Raw genomic sequence first — 24,219 nt, 5'->3', positions numbered from 1 at the left:
TCCTCTTACTGTTATAATTCAGTGGGTGCTTGTTGCCACCACTTTTGATTATCTTTAAATCCTTAAGTGGGTGTAAAACCCTTTAATAACGTCTATTACCTTCAGGAAAAGTGAAGCCTCTTTATCATTACTGACATTCTTATTGCCGTTATCTTGTTTAAAATTTCCAATACTGGGGTGCCTGGTTGGCTCAGTCAGTGGGGCGCATGACTCTTGATCTCCAGGAGTGAGTTTGAGCCCTATGTTGGGTGTAGGGATTACTTAAAAATAAAATCTTTTTTTTTTTAAAGGTTCTATTTATTTGAGAGAGAGAGGGAGAATGAGCAAAAGAGAGAGAGAAGAGCCAGAAGAGGAGGAGAGGGAGAGGGAGAAGGAGAAGTAGACTCCCCACTGAGCAGGAAGCCTGATATATGACTTGATCCAGGGACTCTGGGATCATGACCTAAACCAAAGGTAGATGCCCAACAGACTGAGCTATTCAGGTGCCCCTTAAAAACAAAATATATTTTTTTAAAGATTTTATTTGTTTATTCATGAGAGACACACAGAAAGAGGCAGAGACATAGACAGAGGGAGAAGCAGGCTCCTCACAGGGAGCCAGATGTGGGACTTAATCCCTGGACCTGGGATCATGCCCTGAGCTGAAGGCAGGTGCTCAACCACTGAGCCACCCCAGGTGTCCTTAAAAATAAAATCTTAAAAAAAAATCAAATTAAATGCCCATGACTTATTAAAATATCCCTTACATTTTCAGAATTTAACTGAGAACGCTTGTCATACAATGGAGACAAAAGAATCTTACCTTCCATAGCTACTTTCCTGACATTCTGCTCTTATATTCTAAGCTTTCTTTGTAGAAGTATCACAGGGTTTAGAATTAAAACCCAGCTACACCTGGGGCACCTGGGTGGCTCAGTCAATTGAGTGTCTATTGGTTTTGGCTCATGTCATGATCTCAGGGCTCTGTGCTCAGCAGGAGTTGCTTATGATTTTCTCTCTCCCTCTCCCTCTGCCCCTTTTCCCCACTTGGGTGTGCGCACTCATGCTTTCTCTTTCTTTCTCAAATAAATGAATAAATCTGGGATCCCTGGGTGGCGTAGCAGTTTGGCGCCTGCCTTTGGCCCAGGGCGTGATCCTGGAGACCCGGGATCGAATCCCACATCGGGCTCCCGGTGCATGGAGCCTGCTTCTCCCTCTGCCTGTGTCTCTGCCTCTCTCTCTCTCTGTGACTATCATAAATAAATAAATATTAAAAAAAATAAATGAATAAATCTTAAAAGAAAAAAAAAAACCCTGCTACATTATCTCCCAGCTATGCGGTCTTGGGCAAGTTTCTTCTAGGATCATTTCCTCAGCTGTGAAATGGGGATATAAGGGGTGCCTGGGTGGCTCAGTCGGTTAAGCGTCTGACTCTTGATCTCAGCTCAGGTCTTGATCTTTGGGTTATGAGTTTAAGCCCTGCATTAGGCTCCACGCTGGGCATGGATCCTACTTATAAAAAAATAAATAGGAATATTAATAAAGTACTTTCTAAGGTTGTTGTGAGATGTAAAGATATGAAAAGTAAGCTATGTAACAAGTGATGGTTCTAGTATTACCACACTCCAGCATCCTACTTGAAATTCCTACACAGGCCACACTGTTTCAACCCTAATGCCAAGACCTTGGCCCAGAGAGCTCTGAGCTTTTGACAAGTAGATGCCAGGTATGTTTAACCTCTTCAGAGCGGGCTTCTCGAGTGCTCCCAGGCAGAATTTGTTCTTATTCTTGTGCTATCACTTGCACCTGGCATGTACTTTATCATTGCAAAGCACCTCATATTGTGATACTTCTTAAAAACCTGATCACTCCTTGAGGGCTAAGATCTTATCTTTTCTTTAATCTTTGCATTCCTGAAGACAGCATCTGACTCTAATAGTTGCTCAAAACTATTTAGTTTTTGAAACTGTTAAAAAAAAAAAACAAAACAAAACACCTCCCCCCCTCCAAATGAGTAATAGGATACAGATAGAACAAAATGATGATACTTTGGCATAATCCAAACCCATGGTAGACACAATTTCCAAGTATTTTCCCATCAAATCTTTTCTTTTAGGAGAGATGCTGAGAAGAGGATGCCTAATGTGTACTTCATTGATGTGTGTTTCAAAAGTCTTTCAGAATGATGGAGGTGGTAGTCGTGGAAAGGGAAGAAAGGCCCTGTGGGTCAAAGAGTGGCCTGCAGGTCCAACTGAGGTTGACTGTAAACATGTCTGATAAATTCTAATGAGGAAGGGAGACTAGTATTGTAGGGAGACTTACTTGGCCCTGGAGATGGCCTGGAAGTTAAGCAGGCCTGGTTCTGGATTCTGGTCATGTCACTAGGTGGGTAACCTTGGGTACATACCATACCTGACCTCTTAGTCTCAGACTTGGGTGAAATTCCTCTGTCATTCTTGCCATCAGCTTATCGCAGACCTCCTACTTTCTCTTTCACACGACTGATCCCCCATCTCCTGTCTTATTCTGGGACAGTGACCTTTCTTTCCTACCAAACACATAACGGAGAAGTCATTAGGGGAGAACTCCCCCAAGAGGAGAGAAAACTTGATAAACACACACACACATACACACACACACACAGGAAAACTTCTTCAGTTTTTGCCCCCCACCCTTGTCATAGCCTTGTCTATGCCCATCTTGGGGCTCCCCTTATCTAGGCTGACCATATAAATTACCTCCCAAACCATAACACTGAGGTGTGAAGGGGTACTGTTAATCATTACAGCAGGACAACAGGTATAAACTAGAATGTTCCTGAGCAACCAGAACATTCTTAATCTCTTACTAACAATGAAAGGAGTACACTTCCTTCTGTTTACTGGCTCATTCCTATAAGCATTTTAACCTGCTAAAACTTTCCCTTCTTAAAATCAATATATGAGCCCAAATCTCAAAATCTTCTTTCTACCCGTGTTCCCTTCCAGCTATCTTGTTTTCTGCTTGTCTTCCTAAGCTCTGTCTGTTGAAAACTTCTTCCTCACCTTGTAGTTACCCCTCAAACTCCTGCAAAATAGCCTCCACGTCATAACTTTTCTGGTGAAACTACTTTCACCAAGGTCACCAATTGGGGCATCTGGTGGATACTTTTCAGTCCTTATTTTACTTGACTCTCAGCAGCATTTTCTATTTTGTATATTTGCTCTGCTTTCCTTTAGCTTCTGTGACAACCACTTTTTCCTGTTGCTTTCCTCCCTCCTTCCCTTTCACCCGGACACACCTCCTCAGTCTCTGCAGACATTTCCCTCTTCTTGTTCCTTAGGTGTTGTTCAGCCTGTAGATTCTGTCCTAGGACCTCATCCTTTCTCCCTCTACAGTGCTACCGGGACATCTCATCTATTCTCATTCCCACAATTGCCTTCTAGAAGGGTGAAAGACCTGAAACTGGAATCTCTAGCCCAGAGCTCTCTTTGGAGCTGAGGTCTGTTTATCTGGTGAGGTGCTGAGCATCTCTGCTTGGCTGTCCCACCACAAGAATGTCAGATTCAACCACTCCTCATCTGCTCTAATTCAGAGAAAGGCAGCCACTGTCCACCAAGTCAATTATGCTAAAAACTTGGGAATTGTCCTTCAGTACTGACTCACCCTCACTTCCACTTCTGATCATGTACCAATCTCTATCCATTCTATCTCCTCTCCTTCAGATCTCCCAAGTGCCTAACTTCTCTCCATTCCCTCTGCCATGGTTTCTGTTCAGGTCAGATCACTGGCCTGAGTTACTATTCCTAGAACAGCCTCCTGCTTCCAGTCTCATTCCTCTCCATTTGCTTTCTCTATGTATTAGTTGAGTGATCATTAAAAAAATTTTTTTTTTTTTAAAGTAAACTCTATGCCCAATGTGGGGCTTGCACTCATGACCCTGAAATCAAGAGTCACATGCTCTACCAACTGAGCCAACTGAGCCAGCCAGGTACCTCCCAGTTGAGTGATCTTTCTTTAAAATATTTTATTTATTTAGGGGCACCTGGGTGGCTCAGTCAGTTAAATGTCTGCCTTGGGCTCAGGTCATGATCCCATGGTCCTGGGATTGAGTTCCACATCAGACTTCTTGCTCAGTGGGGAGTCTGCTTGTCCCTCTGCCCCTCCTCTGGCTCATGCTCTCTCTCATTCACTGTTTTTAAAAAAGATTTTATTTATTTATTTAAGAGAGAGAGAGTGTGTGTGTGTGTGTATGGGCACGAATAGGGGAAGGGATAGAGGGAGAGGGAGAGAGATTGTGACTTGAGCCAAAATCAAGAGTCAGATGCTTAATTGACTAAGCCTCTCAGGTGCCCCTTGAGTGATTTTTTTTTAATTTTTATTTATTTATGATAGTCACACACACAGAGAGAGAGGCAGAGACATAGACAGAGGGAGAAGCAGGCTCCATGCACCGGGAGCCCGACGTGGGATTCGATCCCGGGTCTCCAGGATCGCGCCCTGGGCCAAAGGCAGGCGCTAAACCCCTGCGCCACCCAGGGATCCCTTGAGTGATTTTTTTAAATACACAAATCTGATCAGGTTATTTTTTGGTTAAAAGTTTTAAAAGTCTCTCTACTTGTCTTCAAGATAAAGTCCAAACATCTTAACCCTTATCAAGAGCCGTTAGGGGCCTGGCTTCTGATTAGATTTTCAACCTCACCCCTGGTTAATCATTCTTTTTAGTCTTTTCTCTCTACCTACAATAGGGCTCAATAGGTACTAGAATGAATAAATCTCTCTGAGCCTCAATTTCCTCATCTATGAAGTAGAGACATTTGCTTATCTCGCAATTATGGAGATCAGAAATAATATGTATAATTTGCCTACCACAGCACTGGGTACATATTAGACAACTTAAAAAAAAAGATTTTATTTATTTATTCACGAGAGATACAGAGAGAGAGGCAGAGACACAGGCAGAGGGAGAAGCAGGCTCCACACAGGGAACCTGACAAGGGACTCGATCCCGGGACTCCACGATCACGCCCTGGGCTGAAGGTGGTGCTAAACCACTGAACCATTGGGGCTGCCCAATATTAGACAACTTTAAAAATATATATATTTTTAAGTAATCTCTACACCCAACATGGGACTGAATTTGTAACCCTGAGATCAAGGGTCTCACACTCCCCTAGCATGGGGAAGGATAGAAGGAGGGGAGAAACAGACTGCTGAGCAGCTAGTCCAACTGAGCCACCGAGGTGCCCGGAATTATTTTTTTATTAATGGTAATTTTTATTTGTTAAAAACTACTAGTGGGACACCTGGGTGGCTCAGTGGTTGAGAATCTGCCTTCGGCCCAGGGCATGGTCCTGGAGTCCCAGGATCAAGTCCCACATCGGGCTCCCACGGAGGGCCTGCTGCTCCCTCTGCCTGTGTCTCTGCCTCTCTCTCTGTGTCTCTCATGAATAAATAAATAAAATCTTAAAAAAAAAAAAACTACCAGTATTCTAAGGAATAATGTTTAAACTAGAATAATGTAAAACAATAAATCTTAAACATTTTATAAACATTTACTTAATGGGAGGCACCTGGGGGGCTCAGTTAAGCATCTGCCTTTGGCTCAGGTCATGATCCCAGGGTCCTGGGATTCAGCCCCATGTCGGGTATCCTGCTCAGTGGGGAGTCTGCTTCTCCCTCTGCCACTCCCCCTGCTCGCTCTCTCTCTCTCTCTCTCTCTCACTCTCTCAAATAAGTAAAATCTTTAAACAAAACAAAACAAAAACATTTACTTAATGCTAAGGAAACTTGGTGAAAGAGGGAATATATTTTGCCAACATCTTATGAAAGTTTTCAAAACTGCAGAGAAGTGGGAAGAATTTTATAGTGAATATCTGTATGTCCCACCTTGGTTCTTCAATTAATATTTTATTATACATGTTTTGTCATGCATCTGCTCATTCCTCATCCATCCCTTTATCCACTCATCCATCAATGTATCTTATTTTTCTGATGTATTTTAAAATTAAATTGCAGATACCAGGACCCATCCCTCTACGTACTTTAGCATTAATGAGTCCAATAGTTGTTTAAAATTCCTTTTAAAAATATTGAAATGGGTAGCTCGGGTGGCTCAGCGGTTTAGCGCCTGCCTTCAGCCCAGGGCGTGATTCTGGAGACCCTGGATCGAGTCCCGCATTGGGCTGCCTGCATGGAGCCTGCTTCTCCCTCTGCCTGTGTCTCTGCCTCTCTCTCATTCTCTCTCACTTTCTCTCTCTCTGATGAATAAATAAAATCTTTAAAAAATAAAAATATTGTAATAAAATTTTCATACACTGAAACACACAAAACATTAAATGTACACCATTCAAAGAGTTTTTTCAAATGCACAAACCTGTGTAATCATAGCCTCTATCAAGATGCAGAATAATATCACTCTAGAAATTTCCCTCATGCCCCTCCTGTCAACCCCTGTCGCCACTTTCCTAAGAGCAAACACTGTTATGATTTTTTTTCTACCAAAGATCAGTTTTGCCTGTTCTAGAACTTCATATCAATGAAACCAGAGAGTACATACTACTTTACATCTGACTAATTTTGTTCAACATAGTATTTTTGATATGCATACATGTGCTTGAATGTATCAGAAGTTTGTTCTTTTTTATTGTCGAGTAATATCCCATTGTATGAGTATTCTACAGAAGTACCCATTTTTCTGTTGATGGAGACTTAGACTGTTTCCAATTTGGAACTGTTATGAATTAAGCTTTGTGCAGTGGCAGTATTGTAGCCAATGAGGTTTATCCGAGGCATGATTATTGCTAAATGAAACTATTATGAATCAAACTTCTACAAATATTCTTTTTGTTGTTACATAGCTTCATTTCTCTTGGATAAATACCTGGGAGTGGAATTGCTAAGGTGGTTAGCTTTTTTTGTTTTTGTTTTTGTTTTTTGTTTTTTTTGGTGGTTAGCTTTATATGAAACTTTTATAAGAAACTCTCAGACCTCCTCCCAAAGTGGTCATGGGAGCAGTTTTCAATATCTTAACTGAGTATAATCACAAACAACCAGATCTTGTTTTTCTATGGGCACTGAGCACAGAGCTGTATTTAAATACAGTATTTCATCTGATTCTTACACCAAGCCTATGCGGCAGATATTACTATTCTCATTTTACATATGACATAATCGAGGCATAGAGAATGAAATTATCTGCCCAAGGCCCCACAGCTAGTCAGTGGCCCAGTGTCCATTTGGGTCTAAGCAAGTGGGAGTCAAACTCTTGCCTCATGCCTCCCAGTGTATAGTAGGAAAAAAAAAGAAAAGGAAATGGCTGTGTCTTTTCTCAGGAAATGAATTAACTTCCTAAGAACGAATATTAGTCATGGTAACCAGAAGATACTATGCTCATCAATAAACATGATGTAAAGGTAAATTCTCACCTATTATTTTGATGTGGTACCTATGGTGAACAGGGAGTTCCTTCGGTTATCTTCAAAGACACCCATCTCTCCCGCCCTGTGCAAAGCCATCTAGCTGTTCTCCAGAGTAAGGGAAGGGTTAAACTTCAGAGTCACTTCCATGGGCTGGTTAATAAAAGCACAATACCCCTTCTCTGTAATTAAGAAAGGAGCCCGGGGCTTTACTGGGGAGGTATAAAAGCTGCTGTGAGGTGGGGAGATGGAAAGCCGTTCCCTCCTGTGGTTTTTCTAAGCTATTAGAGCTCAGTCTCAGATCCAGACTTGGCTTTGGAATAAATATCTCTAGAGAATGCAAGGCAAGGAGGCAAGGAGGGGAACCAAGGGGAACACATGGCTTCTTTTGGGCTGAGAGCCCACCTATCATCTATATCCCAGCTTCCCTCTCTCATCTTTGAGAAGCTCACCAGAAGTTTCAAAAAAAAAAAAAAAAAGAAAAAAAGAAATAAATAAGTAAAGAAAGAAAGACAGAAAAGGAAAAGAAAAAGAAAAGAAAAGAAAAGAAGAGAAGAGAAGAGAAAGAAAGGAGCTATAAATTGGCACTATTGTTGGTAGGGATGGCTGGGAGTCCCTGCGTCTTCTGAAGGTGGGTATTAAGTTTGTACTTTTCATTCTGGCTCCCAGGCTAGTGAGCCTATGAGAAAGTTGGTAGAGTACATGGTAGTTGAGATCCCAAGGCTTTTCCTCATTATTTTCAATGGTCTGGTAAATACCAGAGTAATTCCTCTCTTTTTGGGTCATACATTAGCTACTTCCAAATGGTGTATTTGTCAGGATCAAGTCTGTACTCCCTAGGATGGAGAATGAGGACCCCCTCAGCCTCTGGCCTGGCCTCTCTCTCCAGCCTCCTAGCCTGCCACTCCTGCCTGAGCCGGAGAAATCATTTGCAGGCCCCCGCAGAGACCACATTTCCTGCCCATTCCCCTCCCATTTGTTTCAACACGAGTGCCTCTGTTTCTCTTTTCTCTCCAGAATTCCTGTTTGTCCTTCAAGGACACATTTCAGGGACACCTGGATAGCTCAGTTGGTTAAGCATTTGACTCTTGATTATGGCTCAGATCACGATCTCAGGGTCGTGAGATCGAACCCCACGTGGGGCTCTATGCAGGGGTGTGGTGTCTGCTTGGAATTCTCTCTGCCCCTCCCCCCAGTCACAAATATGGTGAGTATTTGTTAACATACACATTGCACCTCCCAAAATCTTCTTTGGACTCTGATTTTTCTCCCTGGGCAGATATGTCTTATTCTATATTATATGTCTTGCCTAGCATATAACAAAAATTAATTATAATCTTTCCTAATAAGAAAACATATGGACAGAAAGTTTTTGAGTAAACAAATGCTTTATTTGAACCACCCTAAGAGCTCAATTACTTGCTTCCCTTGCTAATTTTATTTTGTGGTGGAAAAAAAAGCCAACAACACATTTTTGTCTTGCATGTGAAGATGACAGTTTTTACAAATATTGATACTGGCCAGTTGTCCTTTCTATCTTTTGAGTCCCTTGGGATGAGTTTCCTCCTCGTCAGTGGGTTTCTAGGTACCCTATTAGAAATATTTTTGGGAAGCATGGAGGGGTTTGGGACAGACGAGGTGCTTTCACAACTCTTGGTACTCCATCAATTTTAATGATAATCTGGATTTTTCTCCGGAAAAGTTTAGGGAAAAAAAAGTGATGTTTCTAACATTTCTCTCTTCTTCGTTTCTCCTTTTCCTAGGCACGAAGCATCCTTTAGCTAGATGCCTCCAGTTTTTTTTTTTTTTTTTAAGATTTTATTTATTTATTCATGAGAGACACAGAGAGAGAGGCAGAGACATAGGCAGAGGGAGGAGCAGGATCCCTGTGGAGAGCCTGATGCAGGACTCGATCCCAGGACCCTGGGCTCATGACTTGAGCCAAAGGCAGATACTCAACCACTGAGCCACCCATGTGCCCCTATGCCTCCAGTTTTGATCACAGCCCTGTGAGAGGCACCCTGGGGACTCAAGGGCAAATGTCCTGTTTACTCATTGTTTTCTCCACTAAAGGAGTCCAGCCCTTGGTCTCCTCCCTCCCCTCCCAGGGAAGGGAATGGGATGACTCTGGAGCCACTCCTGTTAACAGGAAGAAATTGGGCGTTGCTGGGCCGAAAGCCAGGAACTTGAACTCTGCCTCTGAGTGGGATCTGAGGAGCTGGGGACCCTCAGAGCAGGGCTGGCGGCCAGCTCACACGGCATCTGGCTACCTGGGGGCAGAGAGAGTCCTCTGCTCCTGACAACAGGCAGTTTGTTCAGGGCTGCCTGCCCTGATTCCTCTCCTGCTGCTTTTTCTGTGTCCTTGAGCTCTTTGGTAACTCTACCTCTCACCAAAGTTTGCAATTTGCTCTAGACTTCAAAACCTCAGGCTTTGCCCCCCCCCCCCCCCCTTTAGAGCTGCATTTCTCTGCAAGTTGAAAGCCGACAAAGAGGATCGAGTTTCCTCCACTGCTTTTCTTTTGGGCTCCTGGAGCTGAACTCTACAGACCTACATACCAGAGAGCCTCTCTATTTTATCCCATCACCATTTTGAAGATTTTCCCCAGCATTCTGATTTTAGGTTGATCTCTGACCTAGAAGCTGACAAAGGAGCCACTCTATTTTCAGGAACACTCATCTAAATAAAAAATTCATGCTAGGGCCCCGCTGATCTTCATTTGGGGTAGCCCTTGGGTTTCTCTGTTCTAACAACTGTTGTTTGTTGTTTATCGTTTTTTTCTCTTTTTTTTCTCATTTACTTTTTTTGCCCCACAATCATGACATTTCTCCTGCTGCTTTTCTTTATCTTTCTGGCTTTTCTTTCCCATTTCTGTATGCTGCCTGTCCCTTAGTAGAATTTTCTTCCCTCTATGAAGTTTTGCCCTTTCCAGTCAACCTGCCTCCTTCCTCTCCCTTTTCTGGCCACTTCTCCGTTCCAGGGTTTAACCAGGAATCACTAGAGTTTCTAGGTTGCTGATTCAGAGATTAGGCTAATCTGTTTCTGTTCAGGGTTAGGCTCCTGCTCAAGCCTATTTCTTCACTTCATGTGTAATCTTCATTTGTCTTCGGCTGTTTTGCAGTGCTGTGTCGTTAATCTGTAACAATTAGCCACCCTCTTTCCAGACAGGGAGGCACCTTTTCTCATTTAAAGTCCTCAGTTCTTCAGATTTTTTCAGACAGATGGCTGCCCTAAAAATGGCAGATGAAAAATGAGGCACAGAAAAGTTATTATGAAAACCTTTTCCTTGAGTGTCTTCTGGGTCTAATGGTTCACGCCGGGTGTAATTTTGCAGCAAGAGCATTGGACTTAAGGTCAGATAAATTCCAGTTTTGCTACCTCTTGGCTGTGCCACCTTGGGCAAATCACTTACTTTCTCTGGGCTCTTAGTATTCTCTCTGGAAAAATGAGAACACTTTATGGGAGTATTGTAGAGGTGAACTGGATTAAGATAGGAGGTTAAACAAGCAGGGGTGATGTCCTGCTTCTTCTTTAAGTTCTTTGACGTGGAGGGATCATTACACATTGAGATTTGTTTGGGTCAGTTTATTTTATTTATTGATTGATTTATAGATTTTATTTATTTATTCATGAGAGACACAGAGAGGCAGAGACATAAGCAGAGGGAGAAGCAGGCTTCTTGCGTGGAGCCCAATGCGGGACTCCATCCCAGAACCCCAGGATCATGACCTGAGCTGAAGGCAGATGCTCCACCACTGAGCCACCCAGGCGCCCTGGGTTAGTTATTTTAGGTGGGTGTCAGGGAAAGCTCCAAGCTGGGAAAGATGCAGAGATCCTTGTGGTAACATTTGACTGAGACTGAGGGTATAAGAGGCAGGACATTTTGTCCAGAGAGAGTCTTAAGGAATACTGATTGCTTTGGAGTCATGCATCCAGTCTAGGCTCCTGTGGCCCCAGGGAGATGCTTTGGGAAGTGGAATCACAGCAAGGCGGTTTCAACATTTATTTCCCAGGCAAGCCAGAAGCCCGCTTAGAAAAAGCAGTGTGTGTGGGCCAAACCCAAAGCAGCCTGGGACGGTTCAGGCTGGCACCACCTCCTCTGGCTGTTTCTGAGGCCATCCAGAGGCCAGAGCCCAGGCAGATTGACTGGAAAGTAAAGAGCGGAGTGCGGAGTTTGGAACTTGTGCAGACAGACTGCTTGTAGAATAGAGAGGGCGGGAGGGAGGAAAAGAAGGAGGGCGTAGGGAGCTGAGGCCCCACCTTTCATTCCAGGAAGTGCACCGGCAGAGCAGGGATGAGTCACAGGCCCTGGCACTCAGCTTCCCAATAGGTGAGGGACTGGCTCTGGTCTCTGGGAAAACTCGGTGCTTGTTCTTACTGGAGTGGCCGTGGCAGGGTGCTGGAGCCATCGGTCTGCCCGGTCTGGTCTCTGGGGCCAGGGTTGGGTTCCCTCATGTATGGCAAGAGCACTTCGCGTGCTGGGCTGCTTCTCCTTGGCATACAGCTCACAGGTAAGGACAGGTGGGCGTCTCTCCGCGTGTCCTCCTTCACTGCTGACCCCACAAAGTTAGCTAATTATCTCAGAAGTTGCGAGAGTTTTGTGGGGGGAGCCTGAGCCATGGTGGCAGTTCACTCAGGTTTTGACTTTACTGAAACTGAAGTTGGTGGGTTGGTTTTGGAGAACTGATTTTGGACAAACAGGTTTAAGTGTGTTTCCGCTGCTAGTGATTCCGGCACAGAGAAGGCTTTCTAATCTCAGGTTACAAACTGTGTGTGTGTGTATGTGTGTGTGTGTCTACTCTCAACTTCCCAATGCAGGCAGGACTTGGCACTTGGGTTTCTGTGTGCGGGTCTTCTCTGGGACTCGCAGCAACCCTGGGAAAGCTGAAAGAAGAAAGACCCTCCGGTAATTTTTGCAACTGCCCCAAAGTGCGCAAGCTCTAAATGCAAATACCGTGTTAAAAAAAAGAAAGCCACGTGGTATACAGGTTCCAGGGGTGCAAGCAGAAACTGTCTGGGGTCGATTAATTCAATTTCTGCAGAAGATGAGGAACAGTATGAAATCATAACCTAACCAGGACTCTTTCTGGAAAGCTTCTAGGGGACCATTATACACACACATACAACACATAATGCTTCATCTAAAAACATGTCTAATTCATGTTAGGATTACTTTTGATTTTTTTTCAGTTGTTTGTTTCTGCTTTGAATTTTCTTTGCCGACGTTTATAGTTTGTTAGAACCGTTTGGGGTGGGTACCGTGAGGCGAGGGTATGGTGCTGTGGAGACAATGAGCTCACTAAGACGGCTCGCTGTTGTTATAGGCATGGCAAGGTCATGGTTGCATGTAAGTGGGAGTGTGCAGACTCAGGGTGAAGTAAGTTGGGGCATCTCAGTTCAGTTTCGTGCCTCACCCAGACATCTATTTCGGCAGTGTCAGCAGAAATTCTCCTAATACACATCTTCCTTTTCTTTTCCTTTGCGACAGCCCTTTGGCCCATAGCGGCTGTGGAAATTTACACCTCCCAAGCGCTAGAGGCTGTCAACGGGACAGATGTTCGGTTAAAATGCACTTTCTCCAGCTTTGCCCCCGTGAGTGATGCTCTGACAGTGACCTGGAACTTCCGGCCTCGAGATGGGGGGCCCGAGCAGTTTGTAAGTAGATTATCATCATTGGCCAGGGGACCCTTGGTTGGGAAGCAGGTCCTCCTCTCCTTGCCCTTCCTGTGCTCTTCTTGGCAACAAGTGCAGGGTGAAGCAGAGAAACAATCCTTGGGACAGAGACCAACAGAATGGAGAGGGTCGGTCAACGAGAAAGTGGGAGGTTCTTGGAGGAGAGTGCAGGTGGGGCAGTGAGGCTGGCCCCCTCCAGCTCAGCCTCCTTGCCCAGGTACTGAAGAAGACCTTTGGGCACTTCTCCCTTCCAGGTGTTCTACTACCATGTGGATCCCTTCAAACCCATGAGTGGGCGTTTCAAGGATCGGGTGGTCTGGGACGGGAACCCTGAGCGGTACGATGTCTCCATCATGCTGTGGAAGCTGCAATTTGATGACAATGGGACATATACCTGCCAGGTGAAGAATCCACCTGACGTTGATGGGCTGGTAGGGGAGATTCGGCTCAGCGTTGTGCACACTGGTAGGTCATGCAGGGGAAAATGGTTTTGGGAAGCGTGAGAGCTTGTAGAACAGACGGGGTGATCTTTTGTGATGGCTGGAAGAGTAGAGAGCAGGGCTGGCCCTTCAGATCTGCAATCTACAGAGGGAGACCGAAGAGTCCGTGGGGTAAAAAGAGAAAGGCTTTGTTTGGTTGTGGAAAGAAACAGAGAGTTAAGCAAACAGACCAAGGGAATCTGTTACAGAAATGGCATTGAGATTGTAAAAGGGAGAGGAAGCAGTTCTCTGATAAAAGGCTGACAATAGATCTGTTCATTCACTCATTTATTCACCAGATACTTGTTGAGTACCTACTCTGTGCCAGGCACTGTCCTGCGCTTGACCCGTACTAGCTCATTTTTTAAAAAAGTATTTTTTTATTTATTCACGAGAGACACAGAGAGGCAGAGACACAGGCAGAGGGAGAAGCAGGCTCCATGCAGGGAGCCTGACGTGGGACTCGATCCCGGGACTTCAGAATCACATCCTGGGCCAAAGGCAGGCGCTAAACCTCTGAGCCACCCAGGGATCCCCCATACTAGCTCATTTAATTCACACAACCACCCTAGGCGACAGATACTGATAATGACAGCTATCATTTATTGAGAACTTCCTACATGCCGGTGGCTTTGCATTTGTTATTTAATCTTTATATAGCACATCAGTTTTTGGTGCACTTAGGAAGCTGAGGCTCATAGAGATTAAATCACTTGTCCAAATTCATGGAGCTGATACATGGAATCATTTAGAACTCAAAACCAAGCATTTTTCTTTTCTTTCTTTCTTTTTTTTTTTTAAAGATTTTATTTATTTATTCATGAGACACACATAGAGAGAGAGAGAGAGAGAGGCAGAGACACAGGCAGAGGGAGAAGCAGGCTCCATGCAGGGAGCCTGACGCGGGACTTGATCCCAGGTTTCCAGGATCAGGCCCTGGGCTGCAGGCAGCACTAAACCGCTGAGCCACCCAGGCTGCCCAAACCCAAGCATTTTGACTTCAAAACTGTACTCTAAATGAGTGCACCCTATTGTTTGCAGTCCTGTAGAGGCAAACCTGGAAACTGTGCCAGGTAACAAAGATCCAAGGCCATAAAACTTCAGAGTTGTAAATCTGGGTTTGAGTTGCTGTTATTGTTTACCAACTGTCAATAAATCTTTTTCTTCTCTCCTTATAGTGAGAATAATATAGCGAGGATTACGGTGAGCATAAAATGAGATAATGAATGCAAAAATTCCCCAAACTCTGACTTGCACTGAAAAAAAAGTTCTTAATATATATATAATATATTATATATATTTAGATTTGAAAGATTTTTATTTATTTATTCATGAGAGACACACAGGGAAGCAGAGACATAGGCAGAGGGAGAAGCAGGCTCCTTGCAGGGAGCCTGACTCAGGACTCAATCCCCAGACCCCGGGATCACGACCTGGGCCAAAGGCAGACGCTCAACTGCTCAGCCACCCAGGCATCCCATAATAGTTACCATGTATTGAGTGTTTATCTTATGTAGGCACAGCATAGAACAATTTACACAATTTTTTTAGTTTATTTATTTTAGTGATCTCTACACACAATGTAGTGCTTGAACCCATAACCCTGAGATCAAGAGTTGTGTGCTCTTCTGATTGAGCCAGGCAGGTGCCCCAGGAATAGTTTTCTTTCTTTCTTTTTCCTTTCTTCTTTTTTTTAGATTTTTATTTATTTATTCTTGAGAGACAAAGAGAAAGAGGCAGAGACATAGGCAGATGGAGAAGAAAGCTTCCCACAGGGAGCCTGAGCAGGACTCCATCCCAGGCCCTGGGATCACGACCTGAGCTGAAGGCAGACACTCAACCACTGAGCCAGTTAGGTGCCCCAGGAGTAGTTTTCTTAATAAGAAGTTAAGAAATGGATATTTTTACTCCTATTTAATAACTTGAGGAAACTGAGGCTCAAATAAGTTAATTACCCCAAATCATACAGCTAGTAAATGGAGGACCTGGTATTTTAACCTCTCTCTGGTGTGTGCTCTTAACCAACACATTATGTTACTGCCCAAAATGCATAAGCTATAAAGTGATAGATTTCCTCCTTTCATTCCTAGTATCATCCTTCGGGGCCCCATCAAGAGGGCTCTGTAACCCTGGAGAAGTCATTTGAGTACCGAGGGAAGTAATGGAATGTCCTTGGACCTCAGTGTCTGAATTCATCTGCATCTAACCTGCATGAACGGGTTAGACAAGAACACACGGTTTTTAGATGGACTGTGATCACTACTCTGAGAATCTAATGAAAGCCAGGGCTCTGCTTCCCACAAAAATAAACAAACACAATATGATATGGGGGTTTGTGGGCTTGTGGCTCCCCTGTCTCCCCGTCGTTCTTCACAGACTCCAGGCTGGGAACCCCTGGGCTGGCTAGACATTTTCTAATGTCTTTTCTGGCTCTGAGAGTTTACTGGAGTTTATTTATTTAATTTTTAAAAGAATTTATTTATTTATTTACTTATTTATTTATTTGAGAGAGAGAGCATGAGAAGGGGAGAGAGCACAGAGGAAAAAGGGGAAGCAGATGCCCTCAGTTCCCGCTGAGCAGGGACTTGGGGCTCGATCCCAGGACCCCAAGATCATGATCTGAGCTGAAGGCAGATGCTTAACTGACTAAGCTGCCCAGGCGCCCTGAGCTTAACTGATGTTTAAATCAGAAATCGAACTAAAAGACAGGAGACCCAGGGATCTTTCCCTCTGTGCTCCTTCTTGCATCGTTTTATCTACTAGACTATGGTTACTGATTTCCTTGCTTATCTTCCCAGTGGGCATGAGTTCCTTGGAGGTAATGTCTTTTTTGGCTTTGCAATTATCAAGATGTCTGAACATACTAGGCCCTTAATAAGTTGGATAATGACCGACCGAATGCCAGAGGTGAGAGGGAATCCAGGAGAAACAGTTTGGGTGCTGGATTTGATTAGCTCAGCAATAAACTTACCCCCCTAGGTGGTTCCACTGGCTCAGAGGTTCTCAAAGTTTTAGCCTATGTCAGAATAACTTGGAGGACCTGTTAAAACAGATTTTCTGGGCCCTACCTGGAATTCAGGAGGTGCCTGATAATTTGCATTTCAAAGTTTTTAAGAGTGCTGCTGTTACTTCTGGGATCACAGTTTGAGAACCACTAAAGTAGTCTGCATGGCTTTCTTATTGCTACTAGAATTCACAAGGTAATACAGCAGGAGAAAGGAAGATTCCATTTAATGATGAAAATACATCCTTATCTCTTTAGATTTTATCATGTTCCTTCTCTTTTTAGAAACATGAGATTCCCTTTTTCTCCTTACAGTCCGCTTCTCTGAGATCTACTTCCTGGCTCTGGCCATTGGCTCTGCCTGTGCACTGATGGTCATAATAGTAATCGTGGTGGTCCTCGTCCAGCATTTTCGGAAGAAGCGATGGGCTGAAAGAGCTCATAAAGTGGTGGAGATAAGACCGTAAGGCTGGGCAGTTCTGAGAAGTCTTTTAATGCTCTTTTATCATGACTTTTGGTATTTTACACTTGAGCTAAAAGATTGTGGAACAGATGTTCTTCCCTCTGAGTAAGTCTTGGGAAAGAATTCAAATTCACAGGATGGATAAATTAGGGTGTGATTTAGTAACTTTACAAAAGCTTTCTTAATTTTATAGAAGATTTCATTGTAGGCTTTATTATGAAGGATTTAATGTTATCAGAATCTGATTATGTAAAGCTTTTCTAGGATATTGCTTACTTCTATTTTTTAAAAAGATTTTATTTATTCATGAAGATAGAGAGAGAGAGAGAGGCAGAGACACAGGCAGAGGGAGAAGCAGGCTCCGTGCAGGGAGCCCAACGTGGGACTCGATCCGGGTTTCCAGGATCACACCCCAGGCTGAAGGTGGCACTAAACCGCTGAGCCACTCGGGCCGCCCAAGACATTGCTTATTTCTAATGTAAAGTGTACATTTGTAAGAACCCCTGGGCAGTCAGCATGGGCACTATGGAAAGTCAGCCATGCTGATAGAAGGTGCTCAATAAATATTTTTTTGAGATGAAATTTACCTACTATAAACACTCACTTTTTTTTTTAAGATTTTATTTATTCATGAGAGACACACTATTTTTTAAGATTTTATTTATTCATGAGAGAGAGAGGCGAGACACAGGCAGAGGGAGAAGCAGGCTTCCTGAAAGGAGTCTGATGCAGGACTTGAGCCGACCCTGGGTTCACACCCTGAGCTGAAGGCAGAAGCTCAACCACTGAGCCACCCTCAGTTAGGCGTCCCTAACATTCACCTTCTTAATATTCACAAAGTTGTGTAATTATCACCCACTAATTCCAGAATTTTCGTCATCCCTAAAAGAAACTCCATTCCCTTAGCCATCACCATTGTCCCCTTCCACCTGCCCCTGACAACTACTAATCTACATTCTGTCTCTATAGATTTTCCTATTGTTCAAAGGCGAGGAGAACTTAAGTGCCCCCGAAATGAGAAGGCATTTTGAAGCTGAAAAACAAAGCAGGCAACTCCATACGGAATACACAGAGTTTAATGTTGAGTGACTTACTGACAGGGAGGGTCAGGAGAATTGCCACCTGGACAACTAGTCTACACAGCTAGTCTTCTCAGAAGTCCCACGTTTAGTTTGCTGGTTTTAAAGGAGCGGGATGTGTGGGGAGTGTTCTCATACACGTGAGTGATCGCTAAAGTTTAGCAGACCTTCTGGCACCATCTGTGCCTCTGCAGAAAACTGATATCTGCACCAGTATCTTAATAGGCCCACTGAAATCAGGAATAGACTCGCTGGGCATTCTGGTGTTTGGAATGTGAGTGTGGAGTTTGTACATTCATCTTTTACATTATATCTTATACATTACTCTAGAACTTGTAGCCCTGAAGAGGTCATTAAGCACACTACAAGAAGAGGGTGGGTCAAAGAGGCAGCCAGTGTGGCCAGCATTCCTATACTTATTCTGGACATTTCATATAAATCATACAGTGTGGCCTTTTATGTCTACTTCTTTGACTTAGTAGAATATTTTCAAAGTTCATCCATGTAGAGCATATGGTAGTAGTACTGCATTCTTTTTTATGGCGGTATAATATTCCATGGCACATACATACCACATTTTGTTTATCCATTCAATTGACGGACACTTAGATTTTCTCTACTTTTTGGCCAGTATGACTAATGCTGCTATGAACATTTATTTATAAATTTTTGTATAGACATATATATATTTTTAAGATTTTATTTATTTATTTGAGAGAGAGAGAGAATAGAGGGAGAAGCAGACTCCCTGCTGAGTAGGGAGCTCAACGTGGGGCTCAGTCCCAGGACCCCAAGATCATGACCTGAATAGAAGGCAGATGCCCAACTCACTGAGCCCCTAAGATATTTGTTTTTAATTCTCCTGGTATATACCTAGGAGTGGAATTGTTGGAAGACATGGTAACTCTCTGTTTACCTTTTTGAGGGATTGCCAGACTGTTGTAAAAGACAGCTACATCATTCTATACTTCCATCACCAATGTATGAGCTTCCAATTTGTCCATATCCTTGACAACACTTGTCTGATCTTTTGATTATAGCCACCTAGTGGGTGTGGAGTTATATGTCACTGAGGTTTTGATTTGCATTTTCCTAATGACTAATGATGCTAAAAATCTTTCTATGTGTTTATTGGTCATTTGCATATCTTATTTGGAGATCTACCTATTCAAATGTTTTGCCCATTTAAAAGTTGGGTTGTTTTTGTGGGTTGCCTTTTCACTTTCTTCATGTTCCTTGAAGCACAGAACTTTTTAATTTTTTTTTATTTATTTATGATAGTCACACACAGAGAGAGAGAGAGAGGCAGAGACACAGGCAGAGGGAGAAGCAGGCTCCATGCACCAGGAGCCCGACGTGGGATTCGATCCCGGGTCTCCAGGATCGCGCCCTGGGCCAAAGGCAGGCGCCAAACCGCTGCGCCACCCAGGGATCCCCGAACTTTTTAATTTTGATGAAGTCCAATTCATCTATTTTTTCTTTTGTTGCTTCTGCTATTGGTGTCATATCTAAGAAATCATTGCTTAATCCAAAGCCATGGAGATTTGTGCTTGCTTTCTTCTAAGAGTTTTACAGTTTTAACTCTTATGGTAGGTCTTTGATTCATTTTGAGTTAATTTTTGTATACGGAGTGAAGTAGGAGTCTAAATTCATTCTTTTGCATTTTTCCAGTTGTCCCAGCACCATTTGTTTCTTTTCCTCAAGAAATATTTACTGAAGTAAATACAATTGATTTTATGGAGCCGAATAAACCCAATTCCGACTTTAGAGTTTGACTACAAAGGAATAAAGATGACTTTTAGGTCAACACAAAACTTTTTTTTTCTTTTCTGAATAAGGAATGGAATTAGGGGCTGGATACTAATGATAAACTAAGGTGTCTTCTTTAAATCCTTCAAGTTTCCAAATTGTATTCCCGTCTAAAAGTATTCTGAAGAATGTAGAAATTCAGATACCCAGGGTCATGTGGAGGCATGTGTATTATTAGATAGATGGCACTAGTGGTTTAGCTGTGAACTTGGATCCATTCCCAGATACATGTAACGCTTCTCAAAATGGGGTGGGGGGATACATTCCCCAAAGTTTTCTAAGATTTGCCTCCCTTGCTTCTTGTTATTTTCACCTGAAGTTGGTTTCTGCTTCTTTGTTACAGAAAAGAAGAGGAAAGGCTTAACCAAGAAAAAAAGGTCTCCGTTTATTTAGAAGACATAGACTAACATTCTTACATGGTGAGGCTCATAGATGGTTGATTTCTTTCCTTAGCTTTCTTGTCTGGTCCATCTCTAAGGTGGATTTCCCAGATTTTAGGACTGTTTGGTGTTTTCTACACGAAATTAGAGAAGCTGGGTCAGGGAGATAAAAGTCTTCTATTAGTGTTATGGACAGTTCCTCTTTTTTGTTTTGTGCAAAGAATGAGGCAGTGAGACCCTGTTGCCATTGAAGATGGGAGAATTCTAAGATTATTTGAGGCCTTGTGGTTATGCTTACCATAACCGAGAATAATAAATTCACTTTCAGCATGTAAATAAATCTTTATTTTTTTAAATGAAAGAAGTAATATCTACTTGTTTTGTTTTAAAACAATCATGGCATCAAGAGAATGACTCAACAGATATGTCTGACATTAAGAAAGAACTTTTATACTACTTGGGATTCATTTCTACTCCTTTCATTGAGTTATTGGAACCATGAATCTATTTTTAGTAGTGTGTAGTTTTTTTTCCAGTTTTCAGGTTTATTATGCTTAATAGGTAGGATGATTTAATTTTTGTATCATCAGAATGTTTTCTATTCTCTGAAGTAGGTCCACTATTATTATTTGCAAAGAGAGTCACATTTTTGGAGGCTAAAGCTTCAGGGAAAGGCCTCAAGAATTTATAAAATAGAATATGGAGAGAAATGATTATATTGTAAACCCAGAAGAATTTGGTATCAGAGAGATTTTACCAAGGGCTATTGTCTTTTTAAAACCAAGCAGATCCTCTAACAAGTTAGGGTCATAGAAAATGAAGATGGAACTGAAAATAAATTTAAGAAATTAACACAATCAAGTGCAATATGACTAGATGTCCTCCCTGGATGGATACTAATTTGAACAAACGAGTTGTAAAAAAATTTGAGGGGGGACAAGTGGGAGTCTTGAATATGAAAATTTTGAATATGGATAATATTAGGGAATTACTGTTCATTTCTATTAGGTATAATAAAGGTATTGTGGTTACAGAGGAAAGTGACCCTATTTTAAATATACATTTATATCTAATATTAATTTATTACACATAAATTTGTATATGTATTCATTTATATATAAAAAATTAAAGGCCAAATAAATATATGGCAAATAATATCAAAATGCTTTAAAATTAGGTGATGGGTGATTTCTATACACTCTTTTCTATTTTTCTGTGTGCTTGATTTTGTTTATAATAAAAGGAGGGAGAAGGAGAGGGAGAGAGACAGAGAAAGAGAAGGCATGCATGGGTATGAGTGAGCTGTGGATCATCCCAGTGTCCATGCAAGGCAGAGGCTATGGATTAAGGACACTGACACTGAGAACTATGTAATAAAGATCAGGAAACATCTTTTAAAAGTTAATTGAAGAGGAGAACAAGTACATTAAAAATATTTTCTTTCATAGTGGAGAACATATCTAATAATATATATGTAATTCATAATTCCAGGTACCTCTATGCACTCTTCCCAAATGCATTATCCATTTAAATTTTTGTATTTCAGGAGTCCGAAGATTCCCAAGAACAAGAACCCTAGGATAAGCTGAAGTTGATGGAAGCTTTTCTTTGGCTTTTCCAGTTGTGACCTGTCTTCCAACCAGCTCTGCTGCAGTACATAACCATGCAACATCTCTCTGGAACTGGCATAGGGCCCTCTTGAGCAGATACCAACAAACTCACACACAGCCCATTACTAAGGTTTTATTTAATTTCAGAGAGCAAATATTTTTTTAAATGCTCATTTTTAGCTTTTTATACTAAGAAGTTACATTTTTGCCCTTAAACACTCCTTGTGGATTATTAATTGTATACACATACAGTGGTATCAAATAGATGAAAGCCATCTTGTCTGTCATGACATTTCCTTTAGAGTAACACTCCTGCTAAGGTTAATGTGTTTACTCTTTCCTTCTCACTCTCAATTAGAGGGTGAACTAATTCAGCTGTTTTTGATTGATTAACAGAAAATCTTAAACTGTTAAAGAACAGTTTAATTTTTTATGGCTGTCCTTAGGTATGGGGCACATCTTGTTTTATTGAATTTCTTTCAGTATCCTAGATGACATTTGTTTTTTTGTATTATTGATCCAAGTTTTACAATAGCACAAATCTAAATCATAAAGTAGTTAAAGTAGTTAGAAAAGTTTACATAAATGCTCGTAGGTTGACAAATGCCACTTTAGGATGAATCACTTGTTACCTTTTTCACTGTGTTGTGAAAACTGACGGTGCAGGTCTTTCATGAGCAGTGGATACTGTTTAGCTTACTACTCAGCTATCTATAACAACAGAGCAAAATCTTTGCTCACTTGCAGACTGGAGTCATTAAGCAGTTACATGTAAGGATTCTGAAATAGTATATTACGACTATAAAAATTTAGGGCTGGTGAAAAAAATCAACCCTAAATGTTAATTTTGTACAGTATTATATAAAGCTCTGAGAACTGGATGAGATTATTTATTTTTTCCCTTTATTTTATTTTTGCTTTTATTTACTTGCTTACTTTGTGGGAGGGAGGATTTGGTATGGGACAAAGAAATAGCAAAACTAACAATATGAAACCAACTCTATTCATTTTTTCCCTTATACTAGTAGAGAAAGCAAACTTTCTAAGTGGGCTATGGAAAGAAGAGTCCTTTTTAAAAGTGTTTAGTCTCCCAGCGTCCTTCCAAACTTAAGGTATAGTAGCATTTATTAAAAAAATAGAAAACATCTGAAAGTTTAGTTGCCCACCCCTCACCCCATCTTTATGGTCTCATATTTTCAGTTTTCACTGACTGGGCCAAAGATGCTCTTTCTCTTAACAAACTGGAATTTTGAAATAGGTCACCTGTATTTAAAGATGCTGAACCTTGACATATTTTTGAGTATTTTAAAAATAATGGGTACAATTTACATATGAACCTTGATTTTGAATTCATTCCATACTTGTCTCATTTTGTCTTACAATAAAAAGTAGTTTTAATACTTAGTTTTGAAACTAAAAATTAGATTTAAGGTCTATATTATCTTTAACTCACATTTTCTATTTTTCTCCATAATTCAACTTTTGAAATAACAGTATTTTTTCAAACAAATGGCCTGGATGATGTTCCATAGTGTAATGACTAAGTAATTAAAAACTCATGGAAAGTCTTTGCAGCAAAACTTGTAGCTTGTTTCTTGGTTAAATATTCAGGGGTTAATATGACCCTGTTGTTCAGTGTCTTCTTCCATTTTTTTTTTTTTTAAGACTTTACTTATTTATTCATGAGAGACACAGGCCGAGGGAGAGAGAAGTAGAGACACACGCAGAGGGAGAAGCAGGCTCCATGCAGGGAGCCCGACGTGGGACTCGATCCCAGGTCTCCGGGATCAGGCCCTGGGCTGAAGGTGGCGCTAAACCGCTGAGCCACCCGGGCTGCCGCAGTATCTTCTTCCTAAAAAGAAGTTTTGTATTGTAATTTATTTTTTATTGTGCCTTAAATACATATGTAAATAACCTTTAGTAATAAAGAATCATCAGTTATATAATTTGCTTATATACAAATCTACAGATTATACAAAGCAAGTATCAAAAATCAGATGGTCAAATATTTTACCTTTCCTTGAGAATTTTCTTATAGGGAGCCTAGAAGTCAATAGTGGATAAAATTTGTTTATTCTGGATAAATAAATGTGTATGGATTTCCACAGAATTCTACATTGACTTGGATAACTGGGAATTGGGTATGACAAACTATTTAGTTTGGGAACTCTTTTGAAAGAAGAGTATCATCTATTCTGTTTGGTACTCTTTTGTTACCTTCTTAATAGAGAAAAATGACTAGCTTTCAAGTCTGGTAATGGAACGGGAATTGAAAAATAAAAGCGTATTAAACTTTCCCCAAAGCTGAAGCTTGCTTTTGTTCCCCTCTTGTTTTCATCAAATACACA

At 41.7% G+C, this 24,219-nt stretch overlaps 1 protein-coding gene, 1 long non-coding RNA gene and 1 pseudogene across 2 annotated transcripts in view; 2 read left to right on the top strand and 1 right to left on the bottom strand.

Moving 5' to 3' along the window:
- Positions 1–6,704: 6,704 nt before the first annotated feature.
- On the top strand, positions 6,705–6,820 carry LOC144311645 (U4 spliceosomal RNA; annotated as a pseudogene).
- Positions 6,821–11,605: 4,785 nt separating this feature from the next.
- Positions 11,606–24,168, top strand: MPZL2 (myelin protein zero like 2). Its single transcript, XM_077893715.1, has 6 exons — positions 11,606–11,885; positions 12,863–13,029; positions 13,302–13,512; positions 16,846–16,993; positions 20,225–20,300; positions 21,808–24,168. Exons 1-5 carry the CDS (start codon positions 11,828–11,830, stop codon positions 20,286–20,288), a joined length of 648 nt encoding a protein of 215 aa, XP_077749841.1. The 5' UTR covers positions 11,606–11,827; the 3' UTR covers positions 20,289–20,300; positions 21,808–24,168.
- Positions 23,382–24,219, bottom strand: part of LOC144311347 (uncharacterized) — a 1,989-nt gene continuing 1,151 nt past the window's right edge. The window contains exon 2 of the long non-coding RNA XR_013376921.1: positions 23,382–23,723. This is a non-coding gene — a long non-coding RNA (uncharacterized LOC144311347). The remainder of the gene's footprint in view (positions 23,724–24,219) is intronic.

Source organism: Canis aureus, chromosome 3 (assembly GCF_053574225.1).
Source record: "Canis aureus isolate CA01 chromosome 3, VMU_Caureus_v.1.0, whole genome shotgun sequence".
Taxonomy (NCBI): domain Eukaryota; kingdom Metazoa; phylum Chordata; class Mammalia; order Carnivora; family Canidae; genus Canis; species Canis aureus.
Note: the sequence above shows the minus strand (reverse complement) of the source record. Positions and strands in the feature narration are given on the sequence as shown.